The sequence below is a fragment of the Stigmatopora argus genome, chromosome 8, assembly GCF_051989625.1.
Source record: "Stigmatopora argus isolate UIUO_Sarg chromosome 8, RoL_Sarg_1.0, whole genome shotgun sequence".
Taxonomy (NCBI): domain Eukaryota; kingdom Metazoa; phylum Chordata; class Actinopteri; order Syngnathiformes; family Syngnathidae; genus Stigmatopora; species Stigmatopora argus.
The window spans coordinates 16,013,523-16,036,342 of NC_135394.1; the positions used below are offsets into that span (position 1 = coordinate 16,013,523).

General features: G+C 35.5%; 2 protein-coding genes and 1 long non-coding RNA gene across 6 annotated transcripts in view; 1 reads left to right on the forward strand and 2 right to left on the reverse strand.

Moving 5' to 3' along the window:
• Window positions 1-6,187, reverse strand: mpnd (MPN domain containing). Its single transcript, XM_077606689.1, has 13 exons — window positions 5,958-6,187; window positions 4,902-5,098; window positions 3,904-4,125; window positions 3,732-3,834; window positions 2,833-2,911; window positions 2,661-2,757; window positions 2,501-2,573; window positions 2,005-2,081; window positions 1,410-1,578; window positions 1,276-1,346; window positions 434-523; window positions 253-345; window positions 1-101 (listed from the first exon to the last, which is right to left on the reverse strand). The coding sequence occupies exons 1-13, from the start codon at window positions 6,097-6,099 to the stop codon at window positions 18-20; spliced, it is 1,497 nt and encodes a 498-aa protein (XP_077462815.1). The 5' UTR covers window positions 6,100-6,187; the 3' UTR covers window positions 1-17.
• On the forward strand, window positions 2,293-13,506 carry mutyh (mutY DNA glycosylase). Of its 4 annotated transcripts, XM_077606670.1 has the most exons (16): window positions 2,293-2,929; window positions 4,905-5,083; window positions 6,436-6,563; window positions 7,748-7,863; window positions 8,517-8,556; window positions 8,634-8,707; window positions 8,791-8,832; window positions 8,904-8,975; window positions 10,733-10,846; window positions 10,920-11,017; window positions 11,375-11,519; window positions 12,078-12,363; window positions 12,635-12,780; window positions 12,855-13,004; window positions 13,131-13,181; window positions 13,282-13,506. In XM_077606670.1, exons 6-16 carry the CDS (start codon window positions 8,651-8,653, stop codon window positions 13,417-13,419), a joined length of 1,299 nt encoding a protein of 432 aa, XP_077462796.1. In that variant the 5' UTR covers window positions 2,293-2,929; window positions 4,905-5,083; window positions 6,436-6,563; window positions 7,748-7,863; window positions 8,517-8,556; window positions 8,634-8,650; the 3' UTR covers window positions 13,420-13,506. The 4 variants fall into 4 exon arrangements, with proteins under 4 accessions (XP_077462796.1, XP_077462795.1, XP_077462792.1 ...); XM_077606669.1 differs by lacking the exons at window positions 2,293-2,929; window positions 4,905-5,083 and having other exon boundaries at window positions 5,826-6,563; XM_077606666.1 differs by lacking the exons at window positions 2,293-2,929; window positions 4,905-5,083; window positions 6,436-6,563 and adding an exon at window positions 7,039-7,301.
• Window positions 13,083-22,820, reverse strand: part of LOC144078552 (uncharacterized) — a 20,212-nt gene continuing 10,474 nt past the window's right edge. Inside the window, exons 2-3 of the long non-coding RNA XR_013301243.1 lie at window positions 16,432-16,540; window positions 13,083-13,194 (exon numbers count right to left, since the gene is read on the reverse strand). This is a non-coding gene — a long non-coding RNA (uncharacterized LOC144078552). The remainder of the gene's footprint in view (window positions 13,195-16,431; window positions 16,541-22,820) is intronic.

The following is a 22,820-nucleotide window of genomic DNA, read 5'->3' on the forward strand; positions in this document are numbered from 1 at the left end:
CAAAAAAATGTCAATCATTACACGCCGCTCAGCTGGCTGTAGACATGCTCCAAAATCTGCGAATAGGCTTGGTCCTTGGGGGCGTGGCAACTCAGCGAGCCCTTGTAAAAAAAAATAATAATAATACCAACTGCCATTAATGACGATAACCATCCATTCCATTTTGAATGGGTGGGCGCCTGGCCTCCCACTCAAACTGGATTGGACGTCTATCGCCGTCATTGGCTGCCAAAGAGTTGCTTTTGCTCTCACCTTAATCTTGTCCATCATGGTAGTGTCGGGACACCAGAACTGGTTAAAATGGACGATATCAGGGGCGGACTTGTAAAAGTCCACTATGAGTACCTGCAAAATAAATAAATAATAATAATAATTCAATGCTCAGTGCTATTTTTGGTTTGCTAACTTATTTGTCCTATTTTCCCATATTTACCATCTCGTTGAGGACGTCGCTGGTGAGGAAGTTATCTTGAACGTAGGTGACCTCCACGGCAACGGGGATGCCGTAGTCGTTTGGCCTTTGCTACAAAAGGGGAAAATTTTGGTTCCATTTTGTTACCGTGTTATCCTAAAATTATTTTTTTCTCAATTTTTGACCATATGCTCCCAAAACTCAATCTCATTTTTTTATATTGAAACCATTTCCTGCAAATTTGATGGTAATTATTATTATTATTTATTCGTTCTTGATTTATCTTGTGTACAAACAACAGGCATGCGGAACAGAATTCATAAGTTTTGACAGATAAGATAATTTTTTCTTTCCTTGGATTTTTTTTTCAAAAGAAAGGAAAAAAAATTACATTCTCTGATTTCTTTAGTCCTCCATCTTTATTTAAATTTAATTTTAGAAGTCGACGCACATCCGAAAAATTAGAAAATTAAGTAAAAGTTGTTTCATTTCGGCCATTTTACAGGAACCCAACAAATTTTATTGAACCATTTGATATCTCAAGCAGTTCCATGTAAACTAAGATTTTCATCTCATTAAAACCACAAACTTAGTAAATTAGAATACTGTAGAAACTTTAGTTTTGTACACCCGAGTTTCGTGTAATTTAAAACTTTTGCAAAAGAGTCCTGACCACATAAAAAGTCAGTCTTTTTTCACCCATGACATGATATTCTAATTTTCGGAGTCATACTATTATTTTCATGGGCCTCACAAAATACTGTGCCGGGCCAGATCTGGCCCCCGGGCTTCGAGTTTGACAACCATGTCTCAAGGCTTTTTAAAAAAATATATATATTTATTTAATTCAGCTGCAAGCTCACCTCAGGCGGTGGGACGACCCAAAACGGCGTGATTGTAGAGGCCACGCCTTGATTGCCATGATAGTACGGTCCTGCCCCCCCCCCAAAAAGTGCCGTTATTTGAAAATCCATTATTTTTGGCGAGGGTCACGTACCGCAGATGACGCCCAAGCACGGTTGGAAGCCATTGTTGGAGCCCTGAAGCCTCAGTTGGTGGTCCATCTGCGAATCGATGTCCTGCAGAGATGGCAGCGCCGGGCCTCGGGGGTGACTGTGGTACCATCCCACCAACGACAATCCCCGCATGAACAAGTTCTGGCAAATCTGGATACAGTAAGGTAAAAAATATATTATTTTTAGATTTTTGCTATGTAAAACTCATTTTTACAGGCCGGGGTGCGACCAATGTCAACTGGCCCTTTAACAGCCTCAGTTTTTATTGATTTTTTTGGGTCAAAAACCAAGAAAAGCCTGTTTGTGTTCAAAATAACACCATAACCAATAAAAGGGATATTAAATATGCAGGATATCTTAAGTTAAAAAACAAAAAGAGGGTGATTCCATTTTGGGATAGTGAGGTCAAAGGTCAAAAAGATTTTTCCCATAACTTGGATTTGTTTTTTTAAACACTAAGCATTTTTCTTTTCAAATTTAGTTTCTAGGATTAATTAGTCAGTGAGCCAAATTAGTATTTAAAATGTCCTCCAAATATGGAATGACCCTTATTACGAGAAAATGTCAATGCAATACCTCCTCCTCGACAGCAGAGGCAGCGTCTTTGTCCGCCAACCTCGTTCGACAAGGAAATGCTCGTAAAACAGTCAGCACTGGAAAAAAAAGGCAACATAATTTTGTCGTGATCACCTTCACTGACTACATTGAGTAATATCAAAAATATTGAATATTTGTTCTGGAAATGTTGTCATTTAAAACCCGACATATCTTAACTTAACTCTGTTTGCCAGGATTACATCAGTCGATCGCTTCCAGCCCCTCCCACTTTACATGGATTAGACGTTTATTGCCGTCAAGATTATTATTTTTTTCCATATCAATTTCCCTTCGCTAACTATCACAGCACATACTCTCAACAAAGGAGTTTAACTAATAACTTTTAATTAGCTGTCAATTGCAGTGATTGGAAAAAGAATGACATTTTAAGCTCACAATTTCTGAGTCTTTCCGACTAAATAATCGCTTCTAGCGCCCCCTTCAAACGGATTGGACGTCAATCGGTCACACTCACGTTGCGTGTTTGTGTCCCAACGTCCTCCGAGGTATCCCACCACCTCGCTGGTGGTCAGGTGACAGTGGAAGTCCTGGTGAGTCGATACACGCCAATGTTTTTTTTTATAGGTAGCCATTTTGAATTTGAGACCAACTAACAAAGGTGTTTAGCGTTTTACCATGAGCAGCAGCACGTTGCTTGACACAGCCACGTTGAAAGGCTGAAACCGGTTGATGGCCGAGAAGGCCGACAGTTCCACCAGCGTGTGAGGGTCTCTGAAGACGCAAAAGTGGCCTCGTTAGCGCTTCCTGGTGGACTCGTTGAACGCAGACAGAGATACCACGAAGTACCTTGACGCATCCCTGGTGCCGAGAGAGCAGTACCTGACCGGGATTCTTTCGCGGTCCGTTCTCCTCGGAGCTAAAGCATCTGAAAACAAATTCGCAGGTAAGAAATTTAAACGTTTTCCCCGTTCCTTAATAGTAAAAAGAGCAACTAAATCAAGGGTCCCTTACTTTTTTTGTAGCAGAAATCGGTCTGTTTTTTTTTTAAATTTAAAAACGAGTAAAATTCCCTGGTTGTCAAAATCTAGTCATCCAACTGAATTCCGAATTGATCATCTCGGCTAACTACAATTCCCATCAATTCTTGTTATGCTAATAGCCCAAAATTTGCTATATTTTTCACCTAATTGTCCTCAAAAAATTGACGACAAACGTCCCTCGTAGTAGGCAGAATTAGTTTCTCCACATTTTTTTATCTTTTCTTTTAAATCAAGATATAATTAGCTTGTCTCTCCTAAAAAAAAATGATCCATTGCGTTATGTTTTTGCTTTTTTTCAAGGGCTAGCTTGGTGGTTAGCTTAAAATTAGCATTGCGCTCCCTTAACGTGTGAGGGGTGCGAGTCAAGCGCGGCAGTAATGCGAGGTCGTTTTTCAAAATAAGATACAGAAGCTCTCATTAAAAAAGAATATATATATATATATATACATATACATATACATATATACATATGTATATATGTATATGTGTATCAATGTATGTATATATGTATGTGTATATATGTATGTATATGTGTATATATGTATATATATGTGTATATATATGTATATATATATGTGTATGTATATATATATATATATATATGTATATACTTTATTTGCAACCCTTGAGCTAAATGACTGACAGTCCAGTTGCAAAACCCAGAAATTTGGAAAAGGATTGTCAAAATTTAACCCCAAAAAATACCGTGCATTCCGCCAGGTTTGTTGTTCCTGTTCTTATCGTCGGCTTGTGTGGCGGATTTCCCTTCTTCTTCCTCGTCGTCGTCGTCATCCTCGCTCACCAGGCTCTGATGTCAAATATGTTTAATGGACATTCTGAATAGTCAGTCGTCTCCATGAATAGTTTTTTTCCTCACCATGTCGGCGCTGGGTTGGTACTTGTGTAGCCAGGTGGTCTTGTACTGAGCCAGCTTCTGGCCGTGGTAGCGTACGGACGCCCAGCCGCATCCCGACTTTTTGGCGGGGTTGACCAGACGCTTGCAGTGGGTGGCCCACGCGCTGGGTGAGTTGAAGATCTGACCCGTCTCCACCCAGCGGATCTTGCCGTCGTTAAGCAGGTCCCCGATGAAGTTCTTACCCTGAGTTAGGGCGACAATCATCGTGGCAAGACCGGACAGACCGATTCAAAAAAACAACAACCTAATAATACTCATTTTTTGAACTGCTTTATCCTCACAAGGGGTCGCGTGGGGTGCTGGAGTCTGTCCCAGCTAACTTTCAAACACTGTGGACCGACCTGCATTTGAACCCGGGACCCCAGAACTGCGAGGCCGACGCGCAAACCACTAATTCGCCTGGCCGAATAATAATAATTTTGTTAAATAACAAACATGGTAAAGAAAACAGGCATGCCCACCACTTGACCAAAGTACATCATCTAGCCAAAACCAGATGACCAAAAACTGAAGAATTCCACTATTTGACCAAAAATAGAAGTCAATCTGTATGACCAAAACTTAAACGCCAATATTTGACCAAAAACAGTCCACCTTTTGGACCAAAGTAGGAACAAAAATCTGACAGAATTCCAATATTTGACCAAAAACACAATTCCAATATTTGACCAAAAACACAATTCCTATATTTGACCAAAAACACAATTCCTATATTTGACCAAAAACACAATTCCAATATTTGACCAAAAACACAATTCCAATATTTGACCAAAAACACAATTCCAATATTTGACCAAAACCACAATTCCTATATTTGACCAAAACCACAATTCCAATATTTGACCAAAACCACAATTCCAATATTTGACCAAAAACAGAATTCCAACATTTGACCAAAAACTGGTCCTCCTTGATTCATTCATTTATCCTCCCAATGCTGTTTGGTGCCATTTTCTTACCAGGTAGTGAATAGCCAGCACGCCATCGCCGGGCTCCACCAAGCCATCCTTGAGTAGCACCCGTAGCGTGATCCCTCGCCGCGTGAGCAGCGAGCCCCGCCCCGTACTAGAACGCAGGTCGGCCTCCTCGCCGCCGCTCAGCTCCTCCTCGTCTTCCTCGCCGCCGTCTTCCACCACCTGAGGTGAGCCAGGCACCTCTGAACACAAGGCAGATCAGAATTTTATCTATTTATAGTTCATAAAGAACCTTAAAATGCCCCAAAACCAACAGGAAGTGACCTGGAAATACCCCAAAATGAACAGAAACCAACAACAACAAAATAAAAGTCCATCAAAATCATCCAAAATTGACCAGAAGTGAGCAGTAAGTACCCTTAAATGGAAGCCTTCCCTCACACTCCAAACAGATTGGACGTCTACTGGGGATAAAGTCATTCCAGCATGACAAGACCACCCGTTGCCTCCACCAAAATGGCTTCAGGGCGGCCATGTTGGTAGGGGCAAAGTCAATTCATTTCGCTTTAATAATTAGGTAATAACTAGCTCATTCTTTGTTTTCTCTTGTTAAATGCCATCTTATTATTTATCTAAATGTATGTTTAGAGAATTACTACTTGACCAATTTCAAAGCATCTGCTATTTAGTTCAAACTGGGACTGGTGACTGCTCATCTTTCAGCGCCATTGACTCTGATAGACGTCCAATTCATTTTGAACAATTCGTGCCTGAATGGGTTAAACAACTCTTCCACTTTTGTTCCAATGAAGCATTTTTCCCCCCGCAAAAAAATAAATAGTCAAGTGTCACTAGTACTCATCGCTCCTCTCTTTACTTCCAGTCGTCTTTTTTCCCACGCTAAAGTAACCCCATTCTCCCCTCTGCTTTTATGGTATTTAATGGTCTTAAACAAGTCCCTGAACGCATCGTTTCCGTCCATTGTGGCTTCAGAGGCAGCCTTTGTTTCTGAATCCCGTCAGGCCACGGCGAGAACAACCTTCTTCATCAGTAGCCCACCCTCGAGCATTTAAAGGCCACTTTTCATTCATCCTTCCTCACCCATGATGGCTCCGAAGGCGCCGGGAACGAGTCGCTCCAGCTCGGGAAACCGCCGTTCGAGCTTCCAGTCCGGAAGGAGCCTTTCCCCCTCGGTCGCGGTCTCGCTTTCTTCCCGTATTCGCCGAGGCTCGGCGCGGTTCATAAAAACAACAATAACGCCGGGGTAGTTTCCTTGTTGTGTTGCTTAAATGTCGGATCCCCTCCCCTTTCTTCGTCTTCCTTGTCACTCTCCCTGGGCGCCAGCTGCTACCCACCTCCCCCTGACTCGATTTTTCACATAAAATTACATGTTCCCTAATTGAAAAATCGAAACAAAACGTCATGTATTATTATTATTATTATTTTTATCAATGCGACAAGGGGGGTTTCAAAAACGACTTGAAAGTGACCGTTATTTATCATCGCTACATTGAAAAGGACGTTGAGCGATCGATGTGGTGTTGTTTGATTGTTTGTTTGTATTTTTGTTTTTTTACAGAGAAAAGTTTTGAAAATTCCAAGTTTTTCCAAGAGTTTCCATCAACGGGACGGGGGTGTTTCTTGAAGGAAAGCACTTTGAGGTTGGGAGAAGTTGCCACCAGAGGGCAGCAGAGTTGCTTCTTCCGGGTTTGTCAATTTATTTATTTATTTTTTACTGACATCTAATGGATTACAGTTCTGGACTGACGAGTCTGTCGCACACATTGAATTATGCATTATATTTAGTATTCAGAACTAGTTATATTAATTAGAACTATTACTTGATAGCTAATCGTATTATATTATTATTCAAACACATTACAAATTGCAAAATATTAACGCAGCACAAAAACGGAAATTGGACAGAATAAAAGCATCTACAGAAAAATAAAGCACACAATACATTGTAAAGCAAGCGGCAGAAATACATTAAAGACTTCAAATTTCTTTTAAAAACACGAAAAGTCCGTTTAAGAAATAGTATTGTTTATCTGGACGATTAATAGTATACTTATAAAATGAGCTCTACAAGAAAGTATAAAAATATTGTCTGTTGTAGTACTTGAAAACCCTCATTTATTTCGAATGGCAGTGTACCGGAACTGTTTAATGTTCTTGCCGGACGTGACGTCAGTTTTTGGCAACTGATTGGACGATCGACCATACGGCATGTTTTTTGAAAGTAGCTCGAGTGGAACTAGCTAAACCAAGTATAGTCCCTTTTAAAAACTAGCGCTACGAAAAAACAAATAGTCGCTTTATTTGCATTTTCCCTCACGTTTGCATAAGATTCAAGTTGTCGAATAATGCCTAGGATTAAGAAAGAAGCTCTCGAACATGTGGAAGACGCGAAACCGAGGCGGAAGAGGACGCGTGGAAAAATCGGTAAAGAGATTTTACATTTAAAAATGGTTCCGTTGTGATCAATACATGCTTCATTTTCGTGTGACTAGTTTAGTATGTTGTTACGTCTCGGGATTATTTCATTTTCGTGTGCATAGTTTAGCGTGTTATTATGTCCCATGATTATACGTCATTCGTGTGTGTAGTTCAAGGGTCACCTATCCAGTGGGTTTTTCCCCATTCCCTCCAAACAATCCTGAATCAAATTTATTAGGCATCTTGTTGGTCAGCTTGCTAATGAGTTGATAGTTTGATTCTGCTGAGTTTGAGGTAAACATGGAAACAGATTGTATACGCATCCTCGAGGAGCTCTTGTTATATTTAGTGGGTTTCACATTTTTTCGACATTCAAGTTTGAAACAAGGTCAAACTGCAATTTTCCTTAATTCCACTTCCAAGTGTCTCATCAAGTTCCTGTCTCTCCTCAGAAGAGCCTTCAGATGTCTATCATACCTTCAGCGATCTTGCTGAGATAAGTCTCCTGCGAACCCACCTTCTCAGATGGTACGACGTGGAAAAGAGAGAGCTGCCTTGGAGAACTCTGGTAGAAAATCACTATTATAACATAACATTACTCTACAAAGTTCCTAAATATTAGCTGCAACGTGCTGCAGTACCCTGAATTATTACCTATTTGCCCATCAGTTGTCATTTGTTTTTAAGTTCATGTTTTGTCCCAGAAAAGTACAATTTTACAATTTGATGGAGAGAGGAAAAACCTACCATTTTGGCCCGAATATAAGACAACCCTCAAGACACAAATTTGAAAAAAGACTTTTTGAACACCAAATTAAATTTTTATACCGAAAATATCCACATCTGAAACAAATGATTGTAACGATATATTCGAGAGAGAAAAATTGCCTCATTCAAATCATGCATAAACTGTATCGCATCTTAATATCTGACCATTTAAATATGTAAACTACAAGTACAATCACATTTATACATGAATGGGTTCTGGTTTTTAACCAATCTGCTGTGATAAAACAACACAATTGCAACAACTTCATTAACCGTCAAAGTATTCAGCATTGGCTTTAAAGATATCTGGCCCGTCTAGCGTTGTGAATTGCTATAAAATTTTAGACTTCGAATTTAAGACACTTTTTCAGTCTTATTTCAAAGCAAAAAACACTGTCTTATATTCGGGCCAACTTCAATTGTCTGATGATTTTTGTATTATTACTCCAATAGGCTCTAACAGAGCCCGATGTCAACATAAGAACGTATGCAGGTATGGTAAACACCTTTAAAATTTTAATCACTTGCAGCCAAATTGCTCAAATTTATGTTTTTCTGTCCCTTTTCTAGTTTGGGTGTCAGAGATCATGCTCCAGCAGACCCAGGTTGCCACGGTGATAGACTACTACACAAAATGGATGAAGGTACAGGTTTATAGTCTGGGGTTTGCTAACATTGTTGATTTTTTGTTGTTGCAGATTGTAAAATTGTGTGAATGTGTTTTCAGCGCTGGCCGACGGTCGCAGATCTCGCAACTGCTACATTAGAGGTGACAAACCAAGCCTGGAATATTTATTCGGCATGATTCTGTTGGAATCTGATGATTATTTTGACGAGTAGGAGGTCAATCAGATGTGGGCGGGCCTTGGCTACTATTCACGCGGGAAGCGTCTTCACGAAGGGGCTCAAAAGGTGAGCTTTGTTTTCTCTTGTTAAATGCCATCTTATCATTTATTTTGTATGACCTTAATGGCGTATCCTATTGCAAGAAAAAAAATCTCTGAGCACAGCCAAGGACGTCATTGCAGCGTAGCATAGCGCTTGATTCATTTTTCATTCATATGTCGTTTTTTAAAGAAAAAAAGCCTTACTGTACTATGTCGTTTTTTAAGAAAAAAGCCTTACTATCCTATGTCGTTTTTTACAAAAAAAAGCCTTACTATATACTATGTTGTTTTTTAAGAAAAAAGCCTTACTATACTGTCGTTTTTTAAAGAAAAAAAGCCTTACTGTACTATGTTGTTTTTTACAAAAAAAAAGCCTTACTATTCTATGTCGTTTTTTAAGAAAAAAAGCCTTACTTTACTATGTTGTTTTTAAAGAAAAAAAGCCTTACTCTACTATGTCGTTTTTTTATGTCGTATTGCAAGAAAAAAAATCAATTTGAGCACAGCCAAGGACGTCATTGCAGCGTAGCATAGTGCTTGATTCATTTTTCATTCATGTCGTTTTTTAAGAAAAAAGCATTACTATACTATGTCGTTTTTTGAGAAATAAACGCCCTACTATGTCGTTTTTTGAGAAATAAACACCTTACTATACTATGTCATTTTTAATGAAAAAAAAACAATACTATACTATGCCATTTTTTTTAAAATAAAAAAGCCTTACTATACTATGTCGTTTTTTTTTTTTTACAAAAAAGCCTTACTATACTATGTCGTTTTTTTTTACAAAAAAAGCCTTACTATTCTATGTCGTTTTTTAAGAAAAAAAGCCTTACTATACTGTCGTTTTTTAAGAAAAAAAGCCTTACTCTACTATGTAGTTTTTTTATGTCGTATTGCAAGAAAAAAAATCAATTTGAGCACAGCCAAGGACGTCATTGCAGCGTAGCATAGCGCTCGATTCATTTTTCATTCCGCCTATCCTAGTGAGGGGTGCTGGAGCTTATCCCAGCTAACTATGGGCAGCAGGCAAGGGGGCCACCCTGAATTGGTTTTTAGCCATTGAGATGAACATTCAGTCACTCATGGTAGATGGTTAATTTAGAATGTTCAACCAGCTAGCCTAGCATGCATGATTTTGAGATGTGGGAGGAAACTGGAGTACCTGGAGAAAACCCACACAGAACCCACTGGGGGATTTTGCTGAATGTGCTAACTGATCCTTCCTATGTATTTTGTCTTCTTAATATTGTGAATGATTTTTTTTTTCCATTTGGAGTCGCAATGCTATTACAGTAATCCCTCAATTATCGCAAATTCACTACGCAATTTTTTTTTCTGCTGTTAATTATTTTTAAAAATGTTTTAATTTTTTATTTCAGTGCTGAGTCCTAGTAGCAAGAGTGGCTTCCGCTTACGGGTTTCATCGTGGATTTTCACATTTATATGAAAAAAAGTGAAAATCCACACTGAAACTTGTAAGCGGAAGCCATTCTTACTACTTAGACTCATTAGTGAAAAAAATAATAAAATGTATTTTTTTATAGGGGTGACCCTACTTTGCGATTTTTCGATTATCACGGCCATGTCTGGTCTCCATTAACCGCGATATTCGAGGGATTGCTGTATATAATTTTGAAAGTATTTGTAAATAGATTTTATTATTGACATCAGCTCTTTTTGGATGTTCAAATTAAAGTAGTGCCCGACGTGTAAGTACCTGAAGGAATCCACAGAACCCAAGACATGGTTTTGTTGTCTGACAACATTTTATTTGTGCAGGTGGTGTCGGAGCTCGACGGGCGGATGCCTGACACGGCGGATGAGCTGCTGAGGCAACTGCCGGGAGTGGGCCGCTACACCGCCGCCGCCATCGCTTCCATCGCGCTGGGCCAAGTCAGTCGTCAGAGGGACTCGTATGCGTGGTCGCCTCTAACCACGGGAAGTCACTCGGTCCCTCGTCACCCAGGTCACCGGGGTCGTGGATGGCAACGTCATCCGCATTTTGTGCCGCATGAGGGCCATCGGGGCTGACTGCACCAGCCCGGCCGTCACTGAGGCGCTTTGGTGAGTACTCTCGCCCACATTTAATTGAATTGAATGCTTTTATTCTCATTATACAAGTATAATGAGATTAAAAGCTTCCACCACGTAGCCCGCAAATAACAACAGACAAAAAAAAGCCAATTGTAGGGTGCAATGAGACAAACAATCCTAGGATTCATGTTTGTGGGAATTTGCATTGTGCAGATACACTAATCTACTAAATAAACGTGCAATATCAAGAATAGACCAAAAAAGGCCAAATGTGAATAAAATTTCACCCCCAAAACTTTAACTTCAAGTTTTCAATCATGAAATTGTGTTTGGATTATTCTTAAGCAAATCCCTTGAGAAAATAGCTTTAATAAAATGACATTTCAGGGCTTTAGCCAATACGTTGGTGGACCCTGAACGAGCGGGGGACTTCAACCAAGCCATGATGGAGCTGGGGGCCCGAGTTTGCACTCCAAAGGGACCCCTCTGCGAGCAGTGTCCTGTACGCGCGCACTGCCATTCTTACCGCAAGGTACAGACACGGTACGTGTGTGTATATGTATATATGTATGTATATATGTATATATGTATGTATATATGTATGTATATATGTATGTATATATGTATGTATATATGTATGTATATATGTATGTATATATGTATGTATATATGTATGTATATATATATGTATATATGTATGTATATATATGTATGTATGTATGTATATATGTATGTATATATGTATGTATATATGTATGTATATATATATGTATGTATGTATGTATGTATATATGTATATATGTATGTATGTGTATGTATGCATGTATGCATGCATGCATGTATGTACGTATATACATGTGTATATATATAAATGTATGTATATACACGTGTGTGTATATATGTGTATATATGCATGTATATATACATATGTGTATATATGCATGTATATATACATATATGTATATATGCATGTGTATATATATATATATATGTATATGTATGTATGTATATGTATGTATGCATGTATATATATATAGAGAGAGAGATATAGGTGAAAATATTGTTATGGATCATGGACTTTTATGTGCAGGTTGACGCCAAACAAGAGCGGAATACCAAAAGGTTGTTGGGGAGAAAGGACACGAAGACTCCCGTCCTTCCAGACATTGAAGTCTGTTGGGCATCGTCATCTGCCGTCGGTGCGACGTGTCCACTGTGTCCCACCGAACCTTGGCGTGAAGAATTGGGTGTTCAGAACTTTCCCAGAAAGCCCGCCAAGAAGCCCCCCAGAGTGGAGCGAACTTGGACGTGTGTGCTGACGCGACACGGGGAAGACGGCGAGGAGGAGTTCCTTCTCGTACAAAGACCAAATAAAGGTAGGAACTACCGTTAAAATTATAAATTGGGTTGCCAGATTAGGGGAAAAAAAACCTTTAAATTCTGTAAAATTTAAGGAAACAATTTTGCATTCAAAAATGTAGTAGTTTATTTTCCATTACCTAGAATTTGTCAGCAACACATTAAACGTCTGTTATCCAATTACTCAATAGTTGCAGCCCTAGTTGGAACGATTTATAGGGTATTTAAGTACATTTAAAAAGTTTTATTTTTTAATCATCTGGATGCAAATGTCATGTTTTTGGACAGGTTTGCTCGCAGGATTGTGGGAGTTTCCTGGTTTTGTGGTGGAGGAGGACAAAGGCGAAAAGAAACAAAAGGTGGCGCTGTTTGACCGACTTAGCAAGCTCATAGGAGTGCCCTTGATTGACAGCTCCTTTCAGTACGTGGGTGAAGTAAGTGATTGATATCGTTACCGTTGACAGCGACAAATGTCTAATCATTCCTCAATGTGGTGTCGTGTTTGTAGGTGCGTCATGTTTTTTCCCACATCCACCAAACGTACCAAGTTCACATGCTTTGTGTGGAAGACGTGGACACGCCGCCACGGACGGAAAACGTGCGGTGGGTCAACAGATCGGCGCTGCGCGAGGCTGCCGTATCGACCGGCGTCAAAAAGGTGAGTTACTTTGTTCATTTGTAGTTTGGACATGAATAATTTTGAAGCTTAATTCTTTTATGGAGCACAAAAACCACATTTTAGAGCTGAAATAAATGTTTATTTTCTTAATATGTGCTGGTGTAGATTCTGAAGCTTTGTGACTCCGCTGGTCTTCAAAAGGAGACGACTTCTCCGGTAAGTCTTCCTCCTGTGAACATTTCAGATCCTTTTTTAAAAGGGTAAAAATTGAAAAGACACCAAAGATGTTGATGTGTTTTGAATTTGTCTCTCTCAGGATGCTAAGAGGTTAAAGAAGGACAATGTGAAGTCACGACACAGAACAAATACTACAGCTAAAAGGAAGACATCCAGTGGAAACGATAAGCAACTTCCTCTCACGTCTTTCTTCAAGAGCGCCAAGCAAGAATCCTGATCTGTATTTCAAATGGACAACTACTTGGAATGATGAAGTTGGACCGGAGTCTTTTAAAAGAAGGTCATTAAAGGTGGAGAATTTTAAGTCGTTTAACGAGATGTGTTATATGTATTTGTGGGCCAAATTCAATGAAAAATGTGCACTAAGCAGGTTAAAGTATGTATGTATACATACATACATATATGTATGTATACATGTATGTATGTATGTATACATGTACACATGTATGTATGTATACATGTACACATGTATGTATGTATACATGTACACATGTATGTATACATGTATGTATGTATACATGTATGTATGTATGTATACATGTATGTATGTATACATGTACACATGTATGTATGTATGTACACATGTATGTATGTATACATGTATGTATGTATACATACATGTATGTATGTATGTATACATGTATACATGTATGTATGTATACATACATGTATGTATGTATGTATACATGTATGTATGTATGTATACATGTATGTATGTATGTATACATGTATGTATGTATGTATACATGTATGTATGTATACATGTATACATGTATGTATGTATACATGTATACATGTATGTATGTATACATGTATACATGTATGTATGTATACATGTATACATGTATGTATGTATACATGTATACATGTATGTATGTATACATGTATACATGTATGTATGTATACATGTATACATGTATGTATGTATACATGTATACATGTATGTATGTATACATGTATACATGTATGTATGTATACATGTATACATGTATGTATGTATACATGTATACATGTATGTATGTATACATGTATACATGTATGTATGTATACATGTATACATGTATGTATGTATACATGTATACATGTATGTATGTATACATGTATACATGTATGTATGTATACATGTATACATGTATGTATGTATACATGTATACATGTATGTATGTATACATGTATACATGTATGTATGTATACATGTATACATGTATACATGTATGTATGTATACATGTATACATGTATACATGTATGTATGTATACATGTATACATGTATGTATGTATACATGTATACATGTATGTATGTATACATGTATACATGTATGTATGTATACATGTATGTATGTATGTATGTATACATGTATGTATACATGTATGTATGTATACATGTATGTATACATGTATGTATGTATACATGTATGTATGTATGTCTTCATGTATGTATGTCTTCATGTATGTATGTCTACATGTATGTATGTCTACATGTATGTATGTCTACATGTATGTATGTCTACATGTATGTATGTCTACATGTATGTATGTCTACATGTATGTATGTCTACATGTATGTATGTCTACATGTATGTATGTCTACATGTATGTATGTCTACATGTATGTATGTCTACATGTATGTATGTCTACATGTATGTATGTCTACATGTATGTATGTATGTCTACATGTATGTATGTATGTATGCATGTATACATGTATACATGTATGTATGCATGTATACATGTATGTATGCATGTATACATGTATGTATGCATGTATACATGTATGTATGCATGTATACATGTATGTATGCATGTATACATGTATGCATGCATGTATGTATGTATGCATGCATGTATGTATGCATGTATGTATACATGCATGTATACATGCATGTATGTATGTATGTATGTATGTTTGTATACATACATGTATGTATGTATGTATACATACATGTATGTATGTATGTATGTATACATACATGTATGTATACATACATGTATGTATGTATGTATGTATACATACATGTATGTATGTATGTATACATACATGTATGTATGTATGTATGTATACATACATGTATGTATGTATGTATGTATACATGTATACATACATGTATGTATGTATGTATGTATGTATGTATGTATACATACATACATGTATGTATGTATGTATGTATACATACATGTATGTATGTATACATACATGTATGTATGTATACATACATGTATGTATGTATACATACATGTATACATGTATGTATACATGTATGTATGTACATGAAAAATGAAAAATGTGCACTAAGCAGGGTAAAGTTTGCTTTTGCTAAAATTCTATGTGCTACTCAAAATATGGGACCTGATATCCAAGTTGGGCTTACGGCATACTACCCTGAAACCGCCTGAAGTGAAGCAGAGTCGGGACTGGTTAGTACTTGGATGGGAGACCGACCGCCTGGGAATACCAAGTGCTGAAAAGCTCTTATGTTACCAAGGGGAATTAGCTCAACTGGTAAAGTGTGTGTGCGTCAGCCTTGTAGCCTCACAGCTCTGGGGTCCTGGGTTCAAATCTCGGTAGGTACTATGTGGACTTTGCCATGCAATTGGCTAGCCACTGATTCGGGGTGTCAGTGGCTGGGGAGACCAAGATTCTGTGTGTTCCCACGCAGGGGCGACACCAAGAAATGAAGTTGTAATTATACAATTTGTATTTTGGCATAAGTAAAACTTCATTTCTTAGTGTCGCCCATGCAGGGGGACACCCAGAATCTTGGTCTCCCCCGCCATCAGTGGCACAGCAAACTCCACACAGGACCTACCGGGATTTGAACCCGGGACACCAGAGCTGTGAGGCTACAAAGCTGACGCACTAACACTACCAGTTGAGCTAATTCCCCTTTGGTAACATAAGAGCTTTTCAGCACTTGGTATACCCAGGCGGTTGGGCTCAAATCCAGGTACTAACTAGTCCCGACCCTGCTTAACTTCAGGAGGTTTCAGGGTAGTATGCCGTAAGTCCAACTTGAACACCAGGTCCCATTTTCTGAGTAGCATCTATAATTTTAGCAAAAGCAACCGACTACTTAGACCACAGGGGCCCCTTTACAGTTTGTGTAAATTAGGGACTCCACTGCTTCTCACAGGCTAAGTTAGAAGTCTAGCACTTCTGCTAACTCCCCTTGGTAACATAAGAGCTTACAGCACCTGATATTGCAAGGCCGTCTCCCATCCAAGTACTCACCAGACAGATCCCACCCTGCTTAGCTTCCGAGATCAGACGTGATGGGGCGTTTCCAGGGTAGTATGACATAAGCCCAATTCGGACATGGGATCCGATATTTGAAGAGAACCTACAAATTTAGAAAAAATAAACTTTTACCTGTTTAGTGGACATGTTTCATTGAGTTTACTATACATTGTCATTTAAATAAAAATGCCTTGCTATACATGGTCTTTTTTTAAGCCGTACTATACATTGTCATTTTGTTTAAAAATACCTTATTATACTTGTCATTGATTACTAAAATCCTTATTATACATGGTGTTTTTTTTAAAGCCTTACTATACTGTCGTTTTTTTACGAAAAAAGCCCTACTATACTATGTCGTTTTTAAGAAGAAAAAAAGCCTTACCATGCTATGTCGTTTTTTACAATAAAAAGCCTCACTATACTATGTCGTTTTTTACCAAAAAAAAGCCTTACTATACTATGTCGTTTTTTATGAAAAAAGCCTTACTATACTATGTCGTTTTTACGAGAAAAAAAGCCATACTATACTATGTCGTTTTTTACGGAAAAAAGCCTTACTATACTATGTCGTTTTTTACGAAAAAAAGCCATACTATGCTTTGTCGTTTTTTACGAAAAAAGCCATACTATACTATGTCGTATTTTACGAAAAAAAGCCTTACTATACTATGTCGTTTTTTATGAAAAAAATCCTTACTCTACAATGTCGTTTTTAAGAAGAAAAAAAGCCTTACTATACTATGTCTTTTTTTTTTACGGAAAAAAAGCCCTACTATACTATGTCGTTTTTTTTTTTACAAAAAAGCCTTACTATACTATGTCGTTTTTTTACAATAAAAAGCCTTACTATACTATGTCGTTTTTTGAGAAAAAAAGCCTTACAATACTATGTCGTTTTTTACGAAAAAAGCCATACTATACTATGTTGTATTTTACGAAAAAAAGCCTTACTATACTATGTCGTTTTTTACGAAAAAAAAGCCCTACTATACCATGTCGTTTTTACGAAAAAAGCCTTACTATACTATGTCGTTTTTTAAGAAAAAAAGCCTTACTATACAATGTCGTTTTTTTACAATAAAAAGCCTTACTATACTATGTCGTTTTTTGAGAAAAAAGCCTTACTATACTATGTCGTTTTTTAAGAAAAAAAGCCTTACTATACTATGTCGTTTTTTTACAATAGAAAGCCTTACTATACTATGTCGTTTTTTTACAATAGAAAGCCTTACTATACTATGTCGTTTTTTGAGAAAAAAAGCTTTACTATACTATGTCGTTTTTTAAGAAAAAAAGCCTTACTATACAATGTCGTTTTTTTACAATAAAAAGCCTTACTATACTATGTCGTTTTTTGAGAAAAAAGCCTTACTATACTATGTCGTTTTTTAAGAAAAAAAGCCTTACTATGCTATGTCGTTTTTTTACAATAGAAAGCCTTACTATACTATGTCGTTTTTTGATAAAAAAAGCTTTACTATACTATGTCGTTTTTTAAGAAAAAAAGCCTTACTATACAATGTCGTTTTTTTACAATAAAAAGCCTTACTATACTGTCGTTTTTTGAGAAAAAAACCTTACTATACTATGTCGTTTTTTAAGAAAAAAAGCCTTACTATACTATGTCGTTTTTTGAGAAAAAAAGCCTTACTATACTATGTCGTTTTTTAAGAAAAAAAGCCTTACTATACTATGTCGTTTTTTTACGGAAAAAAAGCCCTACTATACTGTCATTTTTTTTAAATAAAAAAAGCCTTACTATACTATGTCGTTTTTTACAATAAAAAGCCTTACTATACTATGTCGTTTTTTGAGAAAAAAAGCCTTACTATACTATGTCGTTTTTTGAGAAAAAAAGCCTTACTATACTATGTCGTTTTTTATGAAAAAAGCCTTACTATACTATGTCGTTTTTTATGAAAAAAGCCTTACTATACTATGTCGTTTTTTACGGAAAAAAGCCTTACTATACTATGTCGTTTTTTGAGAAATAAAGCCATACTATACTATGTCGTTTTTTACGAAAAAAAAAAGCCTTACTATACTATGTCGTTTTTTGAGAAATAAAGCCATACTATACTATGTCATTTTTTACGAAAAAAAAGCCTTACTATACAATGTCGTTTTTTATGAAAAAAGCCTTACTATACTATGTTGTTTTTTACGGAAAAAAGCCAAACTATACTATGTCGTTTTTTTACGAAAAAAAAGCCTTACTATACTATGTCATTTTTTACCCCAAAAAAAGCCTTACTATACTATGTCGTTTTTTTTACAATAAAAAGCCTTACTATACTATGTCGTTTTTTGAGAAAAAAAGCCTTACTATACTATGTCGTTTTTTACAAAAAAAAGCCTTACTATACTATGTCGTTTTTTACAATAAAAAGCCTCACTATACTATGTCGTTTTTTGAGAAAAAAAAGCCTTACTATGCTATGTCGTTTTTTTAAGAAAAAAAGCCTTACTATACTATGTCGTTTTTTTATGAAAAATATCCTTACTCTACAATGTCGTTTTTAAGAAGAAAAAAAGCCTTACTTTACTATGTCGTTTTTTTACGGAAAAAAAGCCTTACTATACTATGTCGTTTTTTGAGAAAAAAGCCATACTATACTATGTCGTTTTTTACGAAAAAAGCCATACTATACTATGTTGTATTTTACGAAAAAAAGCCTTACTATACTATGTCGTTTTTTACGAAAAAAAGCCCTACTATACTATGTCGTTTTTACGAAAAAAGCCTTACTATACTATGTCGTTTTTTAAGAAAAAAAGCCTTACTATACTATGTCGTTTTTTACCAAAAAAAAGCCTTACTATACTATGTCGTTTTTATGAAAAAAGCCTTACTATACTATGTCGTTTTTTTACGGAAAAAAGCCATACTATACTATGTCGTTTTTTACGAAAAAAAGCCTTACTATACTATGTCGTTTTTTACCAAAAAAAGCCTTACTATACTATGTCGTTTTTTACAATAAAAAGCCTCACTATACTATGCCGTTTTTTACCAAAAAAAAGCCTTACTATACTATGTCGTTTTTTATGAAATAAGCCTTACTATACTATGGCGTTTTTACGAGAAAAAAAGCCATACTATACTATGTCGGTTTTTACGGAAAAAAGCCTTACTATACTATGTCGTTTTTTACGAAAAAAAGCCATACTATGCTTTGTCGTTTTTTACGAAAAAAGCCATACTATACTATGTCGTATTTTACGAAAAAAAGCCTTACTATACTATGTCGTTTTTTATGAAAAAAATCCTTACTCTACAATGTCGTTTTTAAGAAAAAAAGCCTTACTATACTATGTTGTTTTTTATGAAAAAAAGCCTTACTATACTATGTTGTTTTTTGAGAAAAAAAAGCCTTACTATACTGTCTATTTTTTTACGGAAAAAAAGCCTTACTATACTATGTTGTTTTTTGAGAAAAAAAGCCTTACTATACTATGTCGTTTTTTTACAATAAAAAGCCTTACTATACTATGTCGTTTTTTGAGAAAAAAAGCCTTACTATACTATGTCGTTTTTAAGAAAAAAAGCCTTACTATACTATGTCGTTTTTTACGGAAAAAAGCCTTACTATACTATGTCGTTTTTTGAGAAATAAAGCCATACTATACTATGTCGTTTTTTACGAAAAAAGCCATACTATACTATGTTGTATTTTACGAAAAAAAGCCTTACTTTACTATGTCGTTTTTTACGAAAAAAGCCATACTATACTATGTCGTATTTTACGAAAAAAAGCCTTACTATACTATGTCGTTTTTATGAAAAAATTCCTTACTCTACAATGTCGTTTTTAAGAAGAAAAAAAGCCTTACTATACTATGTCGTTTTTTTACGGAAAAAAAGCCCTACTATACTGTCATTTTTTTAAAATAAAAAAAGCCTTACAATACTATGTCGTTTTTTTACAATAAAAAGCCTTACTATACTATGTCGTTTTTTGAGAAAAAAAGCCTTACTATACTATGTCGTTTTTTGAGAAAAAAGCCTTACTATACTATGTCGTTTTTTATGAAAAAAGCCTTACTATACTATGTCGTTTTTTGAGAAAAAAAGCCTTACTATACTATGTCGTTTTTTATGAAAAAAGCCTTACTATACTATGTCGTTTTTTACGGAAAAAAGCCTTACTATACTATGTCGTTTTTTGAGAAATAAAGCCATACTATACTATGTCGTTTTTTACGAAAAAAAAGCCTTACTATACTATGTCGTTTTTTGAGAAATAAAGCCATACTATACTATGTCATTTTTTACGAAAAAAAAGCCTTACTATACAATGTCGTTTTTTATGAAAAAAGCCTTACTATACTATGTTGTTTTTTACGGAAAAAAGCCAAACTATACTGTCGTTTTTTTACGAAAAAAAAGCCTTACTATACTATGTCATTTTTTACCCAAAAAAAAGCCTTACTATACTATGTCGTTTTTTTTACAATAAAAAGCCTTACTATACTATGTCGTTTTTTGAGAAAAAAAGCCTTACTATACTATGTCGTTTTTTACCAAAAAAAAGCCTTACTATACTATGTCGTTTTTTACAAAAAAAAAGCCTTACTATACTATGTCGTTTTTTACGAAAAAAAGCCCTACTATACTATGTCGTTTTTACGAAAAAAGCCTTACTATACTATGTCGTTTTTTAAGAAAAAAAGCCTTACTATACTATGTCGTTTTTTACCAAAAAAAAGTCTTACTATACTATGTCGTTTTTATGAAAAAAGCCTTACTATACTATGTCGTTTTTTTACGGAAAAAAGCCATACTATACTATGTCGTTTTTTACGAAAAAAAGCCTTACTATACTATGTCGTTTTTTACCAAAAAAAGCCTTACTATACTATGTCGTTTTTTACAATAAAAAGCCTCACTATACTATGCCGTTTTTTACCAAAAAAAAGCCTTACTATACTATGTCGTTTTTTATGAAAAAAGCCTTACTATACTATGTCGTTTTTACGAGAAAAAAAGCCATACTATACTATGTCGGTTTTTACGGAAAAAAGCCTTACTATACTATGTCGTTTTTTACGAAAAAAAGCCATACTATGCTTTGTCGTTTTTTACGAAAAAAGCCATACTATACTATGTCGGTTTTTACGGAAAAAAGCCTTACTATACTATGTCGTTTTTAAGAAGAAAAAAAGCCTTACTATACTATGTCTTTTTTTTAACGGAAAAAAAGCCCTACTATACTATGTCGTTTTTTTTTTTTACAAAAAAGCCTTACTATACTATGTCGTTTTTTTACAATAAAAAGCCTTACTATACTATGTCGTTTTTTGAGAAAAAAAGCCTTACAATACTGTGTCGTTTTTTACGCAAAAAGCCATACTATACTATGTTGTATTTTACGAAAAAAAGCCTTACTATACTATGTCGTTTTTTACGAAAAAAGCCTTACTATACTATGTTGTTTTTTAAGAAAAAAAGCCTTACTATACTATGTCGTTTTTTTACAATAGAAAGCCTTACTATACTATGTCGTTTTTTGAGAAAAAAAAGCTTTACTATACTATGTCGTTTTTTGAGAAAAAAAGCTTTACTATACTATGTCGTTTTTTAAGAAAAAAAGCCTTACTATACAATGTCGTTTTTTTACAATAAAAAGCCTTACTATACTATGTCGTTTTTTGAGATAAAAGCCTTACTATACTATGTTGTTTTTTAAGAAAAAAAGCCTTACTATACTGTCGTTTTTTTACAATAAAAAGCCTTACTATACTATGTCGTTTTTTGAGAAAAAAAGCTTTACTATACTGTCGTTTTTTAAGAAAAAAAGCCTTACTATACAATGTCGTTTTTTTACAATAAAAAGCCTTACTATACTATGTCGTTTTTTGAGAAAAAAGCCTTACTATACTATGTCGTTTTTTAAGAAAAAAAGCCTTACTATACTATGTCGTTTTTTTACAATAGAAAGCCTTACTATACTATGTCGTTTTTTGAGAAAAAAAGCCTTACTATACTATGTCGTTTTTTTACGGAAAAAAAGCCCTACTATACTATGTCGTTTTTTTTTTACAAAAAAAAGCCTTACTATACTATGTCATTTTTTTACAATAAAAAGCCTTACTATACTATGTCGTTTTTTGAGAAAAAAAGCCTTACTATACTATGTCGTTTTTTAAGAAAAAAAGCCTTACTATACTATGTCGTTTTTTTACAAAAAGCCTTACTATACTATGTCGTTTTTTGAGAAAAAAAGCCTTACTATACTATGTCCTTTTTTACGGAAAAAAGCCATACTATACTATGTCGTTTTTTACGAAAAAAGCCATACTATACTATGTTGTATTTTACGAAAAAAAGCCTTACTTTACTATGTCGTTTTTTACGAAAAAAGCCATACTATACTATG